The following is a 17,999-nucleotide window of genomic DNA, read 5'->3' on the forward strand; positions in this document are numbered from 1 at the left end:
GTATAAACAGAGCGGGACGTGATTACAGCTGGCTGGAGAAGGAGTGAAGCCCATTAATACGTCATAATGCACAACGCTCTCATAACCTCTTGTTCGCCGAGATTTCAGACGAGGTAGAACTTTATTTTTTGAAAGTCAGAAAAGTTAGAGTTTGACAAAACCGTGATATATTTTTTTCTTAATTTGTGTGATTTGTAAATGTTAATGATAAGCCATTTATTCACCTTGTATATAAACAAAAATACAGAGTAAAAACTTTACACTGTTATTAAATATTAGATAAAACCATGGTCACTCTATAATAGTGGAAACCTGTGACTGCTTCATATTCCTCATATTCAGCAGGTCTTGAACTATAAGTGACTAAAGTTTCATGCATTTTTACTCTGGAAATGTTTGTTTTTTTCCTGTAAGTAAACTGTATCTATCTCACTATTTATCTTCAATTGTATAATGTGGCAATAAGTTTGTATAAGTAATAGCTTGAAGCAACATATGTCCAAATACATAAATCTAAATTCAGGTTATAAACATATCATTTGATATTTTAAAAGTTAGCCTTCTAATCGCCATGGCAACCGGTCCTTCTGTGGGATTTTCAGGAATTTTGAATTCTAATCCTGAACTCATGAAGACAATTAGCGCCATTAGCATGCCGACCCATGAAGAGACGGAGAAACAGCGAGGGGGGCAGAGGGTCTCTGACCTTATCAAAGAGTGTTCCTGCTACGACTGCAGAGTGAACTCTCTTATTTCTTATCGATACTGTTCTTCACAAGTCAACATAAATGTATATATTAGGGAAGATCTAAAGAACATTGAAATGTCTCTTAAAAAGTGCCCAAATATCTCCCCGAAAAAGTAAGTCCCAGGTAGACCATGTGACCTAAGAATTGTCAGGAAATGTAGGTATGGGAAAAAAATAAAATAAAATCTAAAAAATGTAAAATAAAAGTCACACAGAGATTAAACATTTAAATATATTTAAAAATATATTTTCTGACACACAAAAAAATCCATATAAGGGTCATAAACTGTTATTATTATGTCAAAAACGGCACAGAACAAAGTTCAACTAAATAATAAGTAATGTCTAGAAATATTAAAAATGTTTTTAGTTTATTTACTTATTTATTTAAAAAAAAACAAGGATCAAACCCAGGCACACTACATAAACACAAACAAACATTGAAAATCCTATTTTCTGAAATGCTAAACAAACTACTTTGTTGATTTTCAATAACTGTCAATTAATGCCACAGATATTGATCAGAGGTGTCAATATGAAAAGTAAAGGCTGATTGGCTTTCAATTTTTCTCAGAGTTGTGAGAGTGAAAACGTAAGTGTAATTGACTAGAATATGACTTTACAAAGATGACTAAAGGATATGGATATAATTAAAGAAGGAATATTAAAAGCAGTTTTTTACAACAGAAGGTAATCTTCTCACATGATTGACAGCATCCTGAATCTACAATAAGCACTGCAGGGCTAATCTTGCTTTATAACTAAATAAGGCCAAGCTCAAAAGTGTATTTTAATCTCCTAAATCCTCCTGAATCTCCATCCCTGCCATCCAAACAACAATTAAGAACAAATTGATGAGCTTCTTTAAGACATTTCTTTAGTTTCTTTAGGTTTGATTCAATACGTGTCTGTCAAATAGAAGATGAGTGACAGGAGGACTTGATTTTAATCCAGAAGAAAGAAGATTTACTTAACAAACAGCGGCTTTATTCAACATCCATGCTCTTCTCCATAATTTTATTTCCGTCTTATTAAAGTTCTCCAGCAGACCCACGGCAATTAAGAAGCTCCTGCAGAGTCTTCTGAGGGAGAACGTTTCCTCGTTTGAATCAAGCATCGACATTCCAGGTGAAGGGAGGAAATGAGGGTCTAGAGGGTAACCATGTCGTCAAAGAACAGTCTCAGCCAAAGCAATGAACCTCTCTAATAAGTCCAGGTGGAAAGAATTTAAAGGGCCAACCACATGAAAACCTGGAGCTGTTCCGAGTCTCTCATGGAGGACTGAGTTCCTCACACGTCACTCAAACTTTTAGCATCTACAGGTGGAAGGAGAAGAATTCTGAGCCGCTCTAGTAGAAGAACTCACATTTCCTGATCCTTAAAACTCTTCACAGGCCTTTTAAAGTATATATTTGTGTATTGCTTTTAGTTGTTAAAGCACTTTGTCACCCTGGTCTATAAAAAGGTGCTTAACAAATAACCTTTACTTACTTACTTACTTACTTACTTACTTACTTACTCACCCATGATGTTTCCAGGTCTGGGTCACGAGCATCTTCTGGAACGTGGCGACTTCCATACGTTTCCGCGCTCATGCAGTTCCACTCGTGCCTCGCACAGCGACAGCTCTGACCTTCACGCTGACAGATGCTGAGTCAGCGTCCCATTGATCGGGTCAATTAAACGGCAAAAATCCAATATAGTTGTCTGCAAATGAGCCCGAGCGCCATCAACTTGCACAGTCGTATTTACTTACGCGGCTCTCGTGTTTATTCTCGTAACTGGATGATTCATGAGGCATTTATTGATGATATTAAAATATGAAACATGACAACATTGAGTTGGTAATATTAATATAAGTCACTTTTATTGTTGCTGTTGTGAGAAGTTTTATTTTTATTTTTATAATTATACTTGTGTTTATTATAATTTATCATCATTGATTCATCAATATTACTGTGATTTGTATTATTATTGTTTTTATTGTCATTAAATGGTAATCACTGTTGTTGTGTTCATTATAATTGATATTTTCATAAATAATATTGTATATTTTATGATTATTTTCGTTATTGTCATTATAATTGTTATGACTGTAGTTGTTGTTGTATTTTGTTTATTATTATTCCCGTTTTTATTATCATTGTTCTTATCATCATTATTATTAGGATTTTATTATTATCATTGTTCTTATTATCATTATCATTGTGATTTTATTATATTTATTGTTCTTATTATTATTATTATTATTATATTTTATTATTATTATTGTTCTTATTATCATTATCATTGTGATTTTATTATTGTTTTTTCGTTATTAATATTACAACTATTGTTATTTTTATGATTTGTAGCTGTTGTCAATATTGTTGTCATCAGTCATTTTGTTGTTTTGTTTTTGTTGTGCTAAAAAATGATGCTTTTATTTTAACATATTATGTAGTTGTTTTTATTGTGTTTGTTATCTTTATTATAATTTGTTGTTGTATATTATCGTAATCAGCTTTTTGTTCCTGAGATATAATTTTTATTATTATTATTTCCTGTCGATGTCATTACGTTATTAATATTGTTGTTACTATCATTATTGTTGTTGTTATAATTATTATTGTTATCATTATTGTTGTTGTTATCATTATAATGAACGTGGTTGTCATTATTATTATTTGTTGCTTTTGTCATTATTATTGTTGTTATTGTTATGGTTGTTTTAGTTGTCATTGTTATTATTATCATTATTGTTGCTGTTGCATTTATTATTGTAGTCATCTATGTCATTTTTGTTGTAATTATTATTATTATCATTGTTGTTGTTATCCTTGTCAATATTTTTAATCATTGTTGTTATTGTTGTCTTTATTATTATTGTTGTTGTATATATCCTCACACTTCTCCACGTAGACCCCACACAGCATAAAGTAGTTATTACTCTTTTAAGAATAATTAGGTCATGTTAACACAGTCTAATAAGAGAGTCTTCCAAGGCCACGGTGTGGAGAAGGAATGGGTCCACTGTGAGTTTTCATGGTATCCCTGGGGGTCCAGAGCCGCTGAATCAGAGCTGAGCTGGCACAGAGGTTGAGTCGGAGCAGCAAGAATCCCTTTATTTAAACTGTAAATTACTTCATTAAGTTGATGATGAAAGTGAGTCAATGGCAGAAAAGTGCAAAAAAGCCAAAAAAAAGTTACAAAAAGACACTGATTGTGTATCCAGCAATAGTTTTAACAGGAGATCTCATGTCACCAGTCGAGCAAGTCCCTGGATTCATCCGGAGGTATATGTTCTATTATTGTCTCTCACGGCTGCTGGAGAAACTCAGCGGTAATAGAGCAATCTTCATATCATTTGCCGGCTTCACTCATTTATTCATGAATTGGCTTCTTAAGGGGGTGTGGGACGACCGGCGGCTCAGAGACGTATCCTCCAATTCCAGAAAGCCTCTGAGAGCGTCAGCGGGCAGAGAGACAGGAGGACAGCAGGGCTGCTTATACAACCCAAAGCTCTTGGTGGACGCGGCGAGATTAGAACGACGGGGATTTTAATAAAAGGTGAAGGATGTTTTGTTAAGATGAAAAGATGAGGGGAAAACTCTCAGGACATGCATCTGCAGGTGTGTCTAAGGAACAGCATCAGATGGGATCCGACCCCGGGCTCGTAAAAGACGGCGCGCCGCGGGTTGGAATATCATTTGAAAAAACTTGCTCGTGGGATAATCCAGGCAGAAGAAAGGTCATGAGGGTCACTGGACTTCAAGGCTCTGAACCCAGCTTCTTATATCAAACCAAATGGGTTTTATTTGTGATTAAAGTCGCTCATTCAAATAGTTCCCAAATCTCTCTTGAATGTTGACGAGTGCGGCTAATAGAAGGTCGTCGCCCCTAAAAAAAAAAAAAGGTTTGTTATTATGCACGCAGGAGAAGACGACCAGTGAAGAGAGGTGAAAGGAGAGGAATTGTTTGTGGGGAGAGTGAAGGTGTGACTCCCCTCTCGCTCGGATGATTACAGCTGGAGAGGACTCTGCGGAGATCTGCTGCAAGTTCCTGCTGCCTCAGAGTCGAGTGTGCCTAATGCTCTCTCCACTCCATTAAAGGACACGACGCTGCAGACCCTCCACGCGCTCGCAGATGTGCGCCGCCTTGAGAACACAGACTCTTTCGCACTGTAGTGGCTGCTTTGCTGTCGTACGGTTTGACGTAAAAACCGTTACACACAATCGACACTCCCTTTTGCAATAATAAATAAACCTAAAATTACATCTGGTGTATATAATAGTAGTTTTTTTTTCTTTCAACTAAGATGAAACCCCAACGCTCCTGACTCTCCAAGAGTGCGGTGTCCTCTCCAAGATGCAGTAAGTGCCTCATCATGACCATGTTTTGAAGTTATTACTAGTTATAAAACTCTGTCTGCAATCTTGGCGAACAAGAGGTTACGAGAGCGGAGGCCATTATGATGTAATCATTGCTCCACTCCAACTCCAGCCAGCTGTGATCACGCCCCGCTTTGTTTATACAAAGAGTCCCCTAGAGGTGGAGACTTCCCGGATTGATGATGTGCAGTGACATACCTTGATGCTTGACCAATCACAGCAGAGTGGGTGTGGTTATTGTAAACCAGATTTCATCTCTAGAATAACAAAGCGTTTTAAGTGGGCGGTGCTTAAGTACATTTTCTTATGTAAATATTTGAATGAAAATAGAGTTTTGTACAAACAGACACATACTGATGAGTACAATATAGTCCAGCATCTACTTAAGACACACTTAAATCTAGACATTAGTTGGAAATAAATAGGAAATTTAAAGTGGATTTATTTATTAATTAAACATTTATCCCCCCGTTTTAATTTTTATTTATTATTTCCACACTGTGTGTTTTCAATATATATATATATATATATAACAATTTGTGCCCCTGATATCCACCCATTTACTAAAGATTTACTTCAATATGTTTTACCATTGTTGTTATTCTTGTCTTTATTATTATTGTTGTTGTATAGTATAAATAGTATTTAAACTAAATAATAATAATTGTAAGAAAGACATATTTTAAAGTAGAATATTGTCTTATGATGTTATTAGAAATTAATTAAAATAATATGAATTATGGTGTGATAATGTAAATTATATTTAAAAAATAAACAGTGTTTCTGTCACAGTTGCAGATATTCTCACACTCCTCCACGTAGACCTATACTATACTTTTGTTTGAGTCAAATATATAAGATTCATCTAAGTGTGGTATGTGAATAAGTGATTCATTTTGAACCATAAATAACACTCATCTACAACTACGAAAACTGTTTTAAACAGGGTACTGAAAAAAACAATTACAGTACATAGTAGGAATTACAGAGACGTTAAAGTGTAATTACAGTATAATATGATATTAGCTGTAATATTTAGAGTTTTCTATATAGACCTTCATCTTGTCATTCATCGCGAGGCTATTAAAACCTTCTTGTAATCCACTGTTACTAATACGGTGATTAAAGTTTTCTCAAAACCCGACTCCATTTCCCTCTTCATCTGGAATGCTGATTGAGTCGTCACACACTCCTGCGAGGTTACGGGTGTCTCTGAAGGAGCCACCAGGGGCCGGTGAGTCATTGGGACTGTCAGCCCCAGTCGTGTCGGCGCTCAATCTGCGTGTCAGTAGGCGTAGAGTTGGCAGCGCCGTGACAAGGACGTCTGACAGGAAGCACGGAGCCGGGAACACGGGGCAGAGGGGTCGGTCCGGTTGTCCAGACCAGATCCTTTGGTTTCCCAATGTGTGCTGGTGCGTCAGAGAGCGAGTGTCACTGAATTCAGGTTCATGAATCCACATCTGGAGTGGATTAATACTTGATTTATATATCAAAGTTGTCGTAGCAAATAGTAAACAAACATATTATCAGTGTATAGATGAAAATTTAATTGAAAATATTTTTATTTTTTTTGTAAATTAAAAGAATACAAATGTTTTGTAAATACAAAAATACAAGTTACAAATGTACATTTTACATTTGGGGATATCAGAACACACATGCAACCATTGCATTTCGCAGATCACCCTCTGTACAGTTACAAATATTTGTGAAACAATAATAACTCCATATATTACTGATGTAACAACTACTTGAAACACCATCACTGGGTCACATAAATCTGTGTTAAAGTAAAATAATTAATATGAAGAGATAAGCTTATAGTTTATATTGGTATTACACTGATTAGTAGTTATTACAGCTAGATGTATTTTTTTTCAAAGTAATTACAGTGTATTTATATTCTAATAATAATAAAATAGTACCAATAACATTAAAGTGATATTGTTAAATAGTATCAACCGAAAGGTTGTCATGTAATGATAGTGAAATAGAGGAAATTATTATACTGTAATAATAATAAAATACTGGTAATTACATAGTAGTTTCATTATCATAATAAAACATAAGCAGTTAAAGAGTAGTTGTATTGTAATAACATTACAAGGTATTATTTGAGAGGGGTTAAATCATAATTATATAAACTGATTACAGTTTAGTTTTCATATACTATTGTGAAATAAGAATAATAAAAGAGGGGATATATCAAAAGGAGTAATTAAAGTGTAGTTACAGTTTCAAAACAGTCAAAAGTATGTGTTTGAGAGTATTTAAAGAAACAAATTACAGTATAGTGAAGTAGGAATAATTAAAGAGGGTTTATATCTAGTAGGGAATAATAACAGAGTAGTTATAGTGTAATATCAGTAGATATAGTCATTTGTAAGAGGGTATATAGTTTATATAGAAGCATTAAAAGAATAACTAAGTCTAATTTTGAATCATGGACCAGTCATTAATCATAAAGCATCTCAGGTTCACCACTGAATCACACAAAGACACATTTTAAATGACAGCACACATCGAAAGCACTAAAGCATAAAATGATTTCCTTTTTGTTTATCTGCTCGATCTTTAAATAACATTTAAGTGATTCATTCATTGCGATAAAAATTTGTGGGGCATGAAAACAGTGATGACGCCTAAAATCCCTTCTGTGATTTTCAAAGTTTATTTTTTACTTCATTCCATTTCTCAATGAAAACCCAGCCGTGTGAAGCAGACGCGAGGAGTTAAAAAAAAATGCTATTAGCCGAGTCCATCGCCGGCAGTGAGGGAATCAATCTTGGTGGACCCGTGCGGCGCCGCCCTGGTGACAGAATGGAAGCATTTCTTTTCTCCTGAAATCATTGAACCTGATCTTATAAACTTTCAAACTTCAGAAGCCCCCCCACACCCCCCCCTGTGTCTCTATCAACGTGGTCATAAATCTGATTTTATTCTGCCTGGAAGACAACAGAAGAGCATCTTCGGAATACTAAAGAAGACGTTTTTGAAAGAGTCAGGATTTATTCTCCCGATGACATTTGACCTTTCTCCACACGGGATTAACTACATCTCACATGGACAGTAGAATAGGGCAGCTGCCGGACCCTCAGACTATAGCACATGATCTATAACGTCAACATCCTGTCGATTGTTTTTGTTGCCACTTTCGAAACAAACACGATCGTTACTTTTGTTTCTCTTCCTCCGTCGCCGCTTCACTCAAATCAGCTCACTGTGTGCAGCTCAATGGTTTCTCCAAAGCATCGAACTACAAGTCATTTCGTAATATTGTTAAGACGCTCTACCATTAGCCAACATCTGTCCTTCTCTTTGTGCGTCCACTTCCTGTCCACAATGAAGGACAAAGCCAGGGAATTGACCATTCTTTGGCATAAAACACTAATTTCTTTAAACACCTCTGTAATTCATCCACCTGCTGCCATGACTGGAAAATACTTAAAAGACATTATGAGTTTTTTATACCAAGAAAAAACTGGAAATATACAGAGTATACAGAGAAAAACGCATTTAAAAAAAATAAAAATTGCTTAGTAAACATCTAGCGGCTTCGTCCCATTCGGACAAAGAGAGATGGTCTCTCTGGAGCGGTCCAAGAATCCCAGTGAGGATCTGGCTGGAACACTTGAGAGGAATCTACAAAAGAGCATGGAGGGCATTTGGATCCAGAGAAGCTCACACTGGGAAAACAAACTGCCCTCAGCCAGACATGACTGCTCGTCACAACTTGTGAAGTGAGTCAGCGGAAGTTGGATGAGATTTGAAACCAACTAGTGTCTCTCAGAGTTCATATTTTTAACACTAAACTTCAACACTAAGTGTCAGAATGTCAAATTGCAGCGTTATTCTTTGCGTTGTTTCCTGTCAGAGAAGTTCATCGGTACAGTGGAGAGTTTTCGACACATACAGTCATCTCTGGGCTTATCTGGAGACATGACCTTTTCCTCAAGAGAGGAGGAGGATCAAGTGGTTCGCGTCACGTCTTACTCTTTACAAAAATAAATGGCAGCACATGATGGATACGAAGACACAAGTCTACTGAACATAACATGATACATTCAATCAAGTGATCAAGAGATCTGCTGAAACCATTTTTTGCTGACTCCTGGAGAAGAAAGGTCACAAACAATAGTATATCTACTGTGTGTGTGTGTGTGTATGTGTGTGTGTGTGTGTGTGTGTGTGTGTGGGGGGGGTGTGGGGGGGGGTGCGTGCGGGGGTGTGTGTGTGTGTGTGTATGTGTATTTATGTGATTCTATATATGAATGTGTAGATATGTGTTTATAGATGTGTGTGTGTGTTTGTGTGAGTGCGTATGTGTGTGTGTGTATGTGTATATATATGTATATGCATTTGTGTGTGTATGATTCTATATATAAATGTGTGTCTTCATATGTAGAAATGTGTTTATAGATGGTGTGTGTGTGTGTGTATGTGTGTGTATATATATATATATATACAGTATATATGTTTTCATGAGTATTTGTGTGTGTGTTTTAAGGTGTTTGTGTGTATTTATGTATGTATGAGTGTGAGTGCATGTGTGCATGTGTGAATATATATATATATAAAAGTGTGTAAGTGTATTTATGTGTGTGTGTGTTCATGTGTGTGTGTTTATTATGTGTTTGCATGTATATATATGTATATAAATATATGTATGTGTATGATTCTATATATACTTTTGTGTCTGTATATGTAGAAATGTGTTTAAGATGTGTTTATGTATGTTTGTGTGTGAGTGCATGTGTGAATATATATATATATAAAAGTGTGTAAGTGTATTTATGTGTGTGTGTGTGTGTGTATGTGGACATCTGTGAGTATGTGTGTGTGTATATATATCTGTGTTAATGTGTATTTTGGCATGTGTATTTATTATGTGTTTGCATATATATATATGTGTGTGTATGATTCTATATAAACTTCTTTGTCTGTATATGTAGAAATGTGTTTATAGATGCGTTTATAGATGTGTCTGTGTATATTTTTATTTATTTATTTGTTGCACATCTCGGTAGAGTTTTTTTTTTTTTGGGGGGGGGGCTTGATCCATATCAATTTTAATATACCTTAGATTTTGAGTAAATTTAAACATTTATATAAAATCGTACACTTTAGCTACTTTTGTCAATTGCAAGAGTCAGAAAGGAGAAAAACTAGACCCGCCTGCGAATCTAAACAGGTGCCATTTCAATTAAATGTATACAATATTTTATACATATTTAAAAGAGGAGGATTGCCATAACTTCTGCTCTTCTCTGTATTTAAAGGACCCATAATCCACCTGATCGTACTCTCTTCTCTCTTTTTTTTAAAGTCATTTGAAGGATCATCAACATGTCAGACAGACGATCGCATCCATCCTTCAGCCTCGATCAGCCTCTCTTCCCGCGAGCTCCTCTATCGATCACCGTATAAATAGACGCTCGACAAAGACATCGTCACGCCGCCACGCTCAAATCCACCCGCCAAGCGAGAGCTTTTAAAAGCCTTGAAAACAGCCGTCGCCACATTAGCTGCGGAGTGGAACATCGAGGAGACAAATAAGCCTCAAAATAGGCGGTTTTCTCTTTATTTGGGACGTTTTCTGTTACTTGTAAACAGGCAGGTGTTTACTACTCTCAGAGTTCCTTTTTTCAGTGACGTGGCTTCATCTCCTTCTAATATAGAGAAGTAAAAACTAGTCGCTACAAAATAAAAAAGTTAAACAAGAGGAAGGATAGGATGTAAAACTGTCTAGTTGGCTCCTAGAACTTTTTAAAAAAGTGCTTCTGTCAGGGTTCCTACGAGGCATCTATCACGTTCAAGTGAATCGTTATCATTGAGCTCGGAATTTCATTTACACGCCAATGTGGCCCTCCATGACCCCAGGGACCAAAACCTGGACCAAAACACTGACAGCATTGTTTAAAGGATCTTACATTCAGATCTGGGCTGTTTAAAACTGTTAAAAGCAACAGAATTATTTTTGACCACCTTAATATGATCACTTAATGCTATTTCTCTCTGTAAGTCACATGATGTCACTCAGAAGTCAGTCGTTGGTTGTTTGAAGAAAGCAAGGTAAGTGAAAACACCTTAATAAATCACTTTCTTTAACTAATTGATTCCCACGTCCTTCTGTTTCCAACAAGCCGGTGATAAACTGCACATGTTCGACGGATCCTCAGGACGTCTTATTAGACCATGGAAGACGCAGGACGCCTCTTGTTTCTATACCTGTCGTGACCCTATTAAAGGCATGACGGATGGAGAGCCGCCGAGCATCCGTTCACGCTCACACGTTCCCACGCAGCTATCAGGGGAAATGCTTAGAGAAGGACGCGTGATTTCAGCTCAAGCCCGGAGATGCGTCGTGTATGTCGGATGATTGCAATCGCAGACATATGGAGATGACATCGAAAGTGATGCTATTTACAGAGGATATGGATGAGAATAGCTTTGATATGTCATACACCCTTGAATAACATGTCATTTACTTTTGATTTCTTTAACATTTCAGTGATAGATTGTCTTTATTTAGTTTTATGTCTTTTAGTCGGTTGTTGGATTAAACTTGGACGACTTAAAGGCAAAATATAACATAATTTTCCACTTTGAGCATGAAAATGTCACATATTTTGGCAGGAAAAAAAATAAATAAATTGAAAACGGAACAAAACTATTTCGAAAATACAACATTATTTGAAAAAACTTATCTTTAAGTTCATTTTCAACAAATCAAATTTACTGGAAATGAACTTTTTTCCATTATTAAATGAGGAATATTGGAAAATGTTGTGACTGTTAATAACAGATCCGGGCAAAGTGACGACCCAGATTAGATTGAATTTAATCCCTCCGGAGATCTCCTTTGGGAAATTTGATTTCCAGTTCAAGATACAGATGTTTGTTAATGCTTTTACTGCTTTATATGCATGTTTTTCCATCATATTAGGTTGACGGACTGTCACAGTATATAATGTTGCACCTGAGGATATTATAACCCAATGGTTTGTAATCATATAACAAGGTTACAAATATTTTGGGAGGTGCACTTATATATATTATAAATCCATCATTCAACATGTTTTTATAACAAGAAGAAACTGATATTAAATTAATATACAGTAACATGTTTCTTTTAAGAAATTAAACAATGCTACAGTATATAATGACTTCAAGAGTTGATTATATCATCATGAATAACACTTTTTGATTTATATTTCTAATAAATATGACAGTGTTTACGCTCTACCGAAAGCACAGTAGTGTTTCATAAACATGTTCCTGAGTTGCTATACATGGTGATAAACTCTCACAACAATGTAATTAATGCATTATACATACATAGTTATATTAGATATTATTATTTATAGTGGTATTTAATAAAAGAAAAACAAATCTGTCCACAAAAAAAAGATAGAAATCAAATATATATATATATTAATATATATTAAAAACATATTGTGTAAATCTTTAAAGTTTGATGCTGAATATATTCATATTAGTATATTAATATTATGAAAAAAGAGCCAATTTGAAAATAAATAACATGTTTTTATTCTAACGACTCATAGTGATGTCTTGTGTCAAAAAATGTGAAACTATCTGACGACAAGTAAAGGTCTGTTAAGGATGGATAAAAAAAATCAAAAACATGCAGGTAAAGGTTGTACTGTGGTAATGTCAGTTAGAACACAAAAGCTTATTACAAAGCTGTGTAGTACATATATTAAACATAAACACAGGCTTTTCCCTTCAACATTATCATTACTTTTTATTACTGATGCGTTTTTGAGGAAGATGACGAGAAATTGCTTCACATTTTTGCAACACAATTTAAGAAACGTCGATGTTGATCAAACATTTACTCGCGAGGAATTTAAAAAAAAGCATCTTGGGAAGAATACTTTTGAGGTCTGATGAAAACAGCTTCATCACCTCCGAGGTATTTAAACTGCCGTCTCACTTTCAGACTAATGGCTCCAGCCCCGCGCCGACCGTGATGGAGACCCGGCAGGATGAAGATGGAGGGGCGGAGAAAGTGCGAGATGATTAGTGAACTGTACCATGTGCTAGACTTCTCACTCCTTTTCGGTCCCTGACTGATCCAACACTCCGGCGCCTCACAGGTTTATTGAGAGATAATGGCTTTTCTGAGGCCATCAGCTCATCATAGAGAAGCAGGTGGAAGAAGAAGAAGAATGCGAAATCAGCTGCTGCCGTCGTTGAGATGGAGGCTCAGGAACGATGAATAATCAGGAAGTAGGAATGAAACTGGCAGAAGGACTAGACTGTCAACAGATGGGCGACAGAGAACTAGTGGCTTGACAGACGTAAACAACTTTCTGTCAGTTGAAGACTGACACTCCGGTCTCACACCATGTTAGCCGTCACTCACCACCGCCTTCCCTGCCCTCCGAGGTCATCAGACTTTCTTGTTATTTACTCACGACCCTCGTTTTCAGGGGGGCTCCTGTCTGTTCTAGTCAGACCTGGGAGGTGTCGCCGTCGACCTCCTGACAAATGGAGCGTCGACAGTCACCGAGTCTCTAGAAGAACTTTTCTTCACTCGGCAAACTTTTGAAGTAATGAATCTCATCACGTATGGAGGGTCATATTATTTGCAATATGGAGTGGTTATCATCGCACACTGGACTTAACATAACATGCAACGATTTGGTCTAATGTAGATTTTTTCTTTTGTTCATTTTCATTAGTTTTAAGGATATGTTTTGGAGTAAAAGTGATGCGTTACTTTGGGGAAAATGCAGGGTTATTTTTTACAAATTAAACAGCTTTCAGACAATTATAATCAATAAAGAAATTCAATAAATATAGAATTTGGGGCTTAGAAGTCAGAAGTGTCCAGGGTGGCGATACTTAGAGTGTCAAAAGTTACAAATAGTATCTCAATGGTACAGTTTATGTAGAAAGGTTTGGGGGCAAGAGGATGAACATCGGACATGTTAAATTAGGAACGTAATCGATGAATATACCATGTAAAGGAATGAGAGGAAAACAAGTTATGTGGATCATGAATGAGGTAAATACGAGTAGTATTTTATGCTAGCGACGGCCGGTATTTCTTTGAGATATACAGTATAAATCAATAAGAAATCATGAATTAAGCATTATAAAATGGTCATTTTCTTGCTCAAATATTGACTTTTGGTTTTGAATAACAAGTAATAGAGCTACTAAAGCTTCCTGAAAGAACTTATAAATCATTCTGTGTAATATGAATAAAAAACAAAGTGAGCAAAAACATAATAATGAGTATTAAGTGCAGTGTTATAAAGTAGCTAACAGTGTTTTCCACTTTCCCCCAGGTGCAAGATTACATCAGCTCTTATTACAACAGCGGTGAAACGCTCCGCTATCTTGCAGACAGAGTAATGTTACTACACAAATAAAGATCAAACCTGCAATGTCAATGTTGGAAATATTCCTCGAGAGACTTCAGTCAATGTGTGTGTGTGGGGGGGGGGGGGGGGGGGCATTCACCACCAAAATCGAAGATGATCTCACCATGAAGTTCGTTAACCACAGCCTCGGTGAGAGTTTAGAGCAGCTTGAAGTATTGAACGTGACGGCACACTGTAAGCAAGTCATTACGGCCAATTCAATTCATGGATGATACAGCTGCCGCTGAGCAGGAGACTTTCAATTCAGGTTCATGAATGAATGCATGCATGTCTTCAGAAGAAATTAAATATGAACAGCATGTTTAGATGATTTTTTCTTTTTCTTTTTAAAGGGCAACTAATGTTAAAACCCAACTCTTTTGACCCCCTCACATGTTTCAAATGTCGAAGTCTTCCTCTCTAAGATGCAGTAAGTCCCTCATCATGATTTGAAGTTATTACGTTCAAAAGCTCTCCCCCGTCTAAAATCTTGGCGAATGAGAGGTTACGAGATCGGAGCCCATTATGACATAATAATGTTCTTCACTCCTCTTCCAGCGAGCTGTAATCACTCCCTGCTTTGTTTATACAACAAGTCCCTTGGAGGTGGAGATGTCTGGGATTTATGACTACCAACTTTGATGCTTTACCAATCACAGCAGAGTGGGTGTGGTTATGGTAAACAAGATTTCACCACCAGAAAATTGTTTTCAGTGGGTGGTGTTTAATCACATTTTCTAATGTAAATATATTAATTTTAAACACAGTTTTGTACAAACAGACATACTGATGAGTACATTAGAGGTCGAATATATATTTAAGACACACTTAAATCTACATATGTACAAACACTGATCATCCCTTTTCTGGTACCACTTGTATTCCATCTGCAAAAAAAGAAAAAAGTAACTAAACTGTAAAGTACAACATTTTACTGAGCTTAACCTTCAGTCATATTTAGCTTTTAAATTCTGCTTGAGATTTGTATTACATTTTTTGAACGGAAACATTTTAGAACTTTTGCCGGGATCAAACGTTTTTTACCCAAATTGGGAGAATCAATGGTAAGTGGTGGATCATATAGGAGATGAAACCATGGCAACAGCTCTTATAACATCAACATTATTATTCTTTTAAGAATGCCGGTCAATCTGCTGGAAATTGAGGGTTTAAATCCAGCCAAAAAAACACAAAAAAAACACGGAGGGCTGACTCATGCTTGCAGTTAGTTCTTAAATGCGGTCAAAAACACCATTAACTGAGCCTATGCGCACGACTCCGGATGACATCAGTGGGCGAAGGATCCTGCAAAATGACTGTGACGACAATGACCACAACTATAAAAGCTGAGGCGCCGGTGTTGGCTCTTCAAAACCATCCACACTTTGGCCTGGCGGGTCACCCACAAACACTGCGCGGGGCCCCGAAAAAAAACAGAACCGGTGGTGGAGACTTTTGAGAACTTCCAGGTGAGTCTGGAGAACTTTTGTCAATTTAATATTAAAAGATACAATTTTAAATAAAGCTTTCCGTTCCACAGCATCAAACAAGCATGAAGCCGAGGTGTCTCCTCCTCCTGGCTTCTGTCATAGTGTGGAACTTGACCAGCGGTCAGGGGGTCCCCACCGTGGACGAGACAGACCCCCGGAACATCGACGACTTCATCATGCAGAGAGCAGAGAGCCTCCTCTTGCGATCTCTGCTCAGGAAGATGCAGGATGAAGACGACACCGACGGTAGGAGAAATGCATCTATTTAGGGAAATTAAATGTAGTCTAAACGAATGCATTTTTGCAGTATTTATTCATGATTTATACATTTTTCTAAACATTCAAAATTAAACTAAACACTGCAAATTGACACATTATTATTTTAGGAATTACACTATTTAAATGTCCTGAAACTAAAACAATATTTGTTTTATTTCACGATCATAATTGACTTGGAACGCGGCTCTTGACTTGTGCGTAAATGACGCGCCAAACTAACGGTTTCTGGAGTGACTTGTTCTTTGTTCCCGTCGTTCCAGGTGAAGAACTATCTCAGCCCGGCTGGGTGTCCAAACGACAGCACCCGGGGAAAAGGTTCAGCGAGATCCTGGAGAAGCGTCAGCATCCAGGGAGGAGGGAGGAGGACCAGGAGGAGGACCAGGAGGAGGAGGATGCGCCCTACTTGGACCTCCAGCGACGGCAACACCCGGGCAAACGCGAAGACGAAGTGCACTCGTTCATGGACTTCCAGAAGAGACAGCACCCGGGGAAACGATCCCCGGTGGAGAACCCGCTGCTGAGCGAACTTTCCAAGAGGCAACACCCGGGGAAGAGATACTTGGTCCCGCAGAGCAAGAGGCAGCATCCAGGTAAGAGACACCCGGAGGACGAGGACGCGGCGGGGATGGAGAAGCGACAGCACCCGGGTAAGCGATTTTGGGATGACTCCAATCCTGTTTTGGGAACAAACAGTCCCTGTGATCTATTGGACCGCACGAGCTGCAGCGGGACCAGCCTGCTGCTCGACTTTTTGGACAACATCCACAAGAGCCACGCGGAGGAGAAGAGACAACACCCGGGGAAGAGGTCCGCAGAGGACTGACCCCGGGGTCGGACAAAAAAAAAAAAGTATCTATGTGTACAATAATTACCAATGAAAAATAAAATATACAGTTTCATCTTTCGTGTTATATATTCTTTGGACAGCGTGAACTCAGATGTTGATAAATTATATTTTGTTAAGAGCAAGAAATAGTGGATTATTTGTTAGTAAACAACTGTATGTTTGTAGACAAGGAACACTTTATTCTTTCTTTAAGTGCTGGTGCCTCTGTGAAGCATCACCGTTGGTTTGTTTAAATAAATGAACTAAAGAAGAACTACTTGTGTTCTATTCTTTTTTCCAGGGTCATGTGCAGCAGAAATAAACACCACAAAATTACATTTGTATTTTATCACTTATCTCCTTAAACACTGTACTTGTGTTTGACCGTAACCATGTGTCAGATCCAGTGACATCCAGTGGTGCCGTTTCACATTGCACCGAATTACATATCAGAATCAAAATCAGAAACTTTATCAGAAGATAATACTATATATAAAAATTAATAAAAATACTAATAAACGATAACGATGGTTTGGGGCGGGGTGGGGGGTGAACCTTTTTATATCTTTATCTTGAATGTCTATATGGGAATAAAATGGTAAAACATTACTTAAAATGAAATAATAAAAAAGAATGGAACGCTTGGAATCACTAGAGAAGTTAAAAATATTGGGTATGAAGAGAAAATGAATCCAAATTATAAAGTAAATATAAAACACAAACTGTGAAAAAAAAAAGGAAAATAGTATAATAAATGAACGACTTTGATGGGATTCTTTGATAATATGAAGCAATTTTAAATATCATCACATTGTGGCCAGAAGGTCAAAAACACTTTTGAGAAAGTGGCACAAATACCAAAATAGAAAGAAAACTAACACAAAAAAA

At 36.9% G+C, this 17,999-nt stretch overlaps 1 protein-coding gene across 1 annotated transcript; it reads left to right on the forward strand.

The window, feature by feature from the left end:
• The first annotated feature begins 15,914 nt into the window (after nt 1-15,914).
• Nucleotides 15,915-17,386, forward strand: trh (thyrotropin-releasing hormone). Its single transcript, XM_087781470.1, has 3 exons — nt 15,915-15,985; nt 16,057-16,252; nt 16,546-17,386. The coding sequence occupies exons 2-3, from the start codon at nt 16,069-16,071 to the stop codon at nt 17,106-17,108; spliced, it is 747 nt and encodes a 248-aa protein (XP_087637596.1). The 5' UTR covers nt 15,915-15,985; nt 16,057-16,068; the 3' UTR covers nt 17,109-17,386.
• The last annotated feature ends 613 nt before the right edge of the window (nt 17,387-17,999 follow it).

The sequence above is a fragment of the Callionymus lyra genome, chromosome 19, assembly GCF_982586985.1.
Source record: "Callionymus lyra chromosome 19, fCalLyr1.hap1.1, whole genome shotgun sequence".
Classification (NCBI taxonomy): Eukaryota; Metazoa; Chordata; class Actinopteri; order Syngnathiformes; family Callionymidae; genus Callionymus; species Callionymus lyra.

Coding starts and splice junctions, on each gene's coding strand:
- trh (XM_087781470.1), top strand. CDS start 16,069: ATGAAGCCGAGGTGTCTCCTCCTCCTGGCTTCTGTCATAGTGTGGAAC. Junction 16,253..16,545: donor GGATGAAGACGACACCGACG/GTAGGAGAAATG, acceptor CCGTCGTTCCAG/GTGAAGAACTATCTCAGCCC.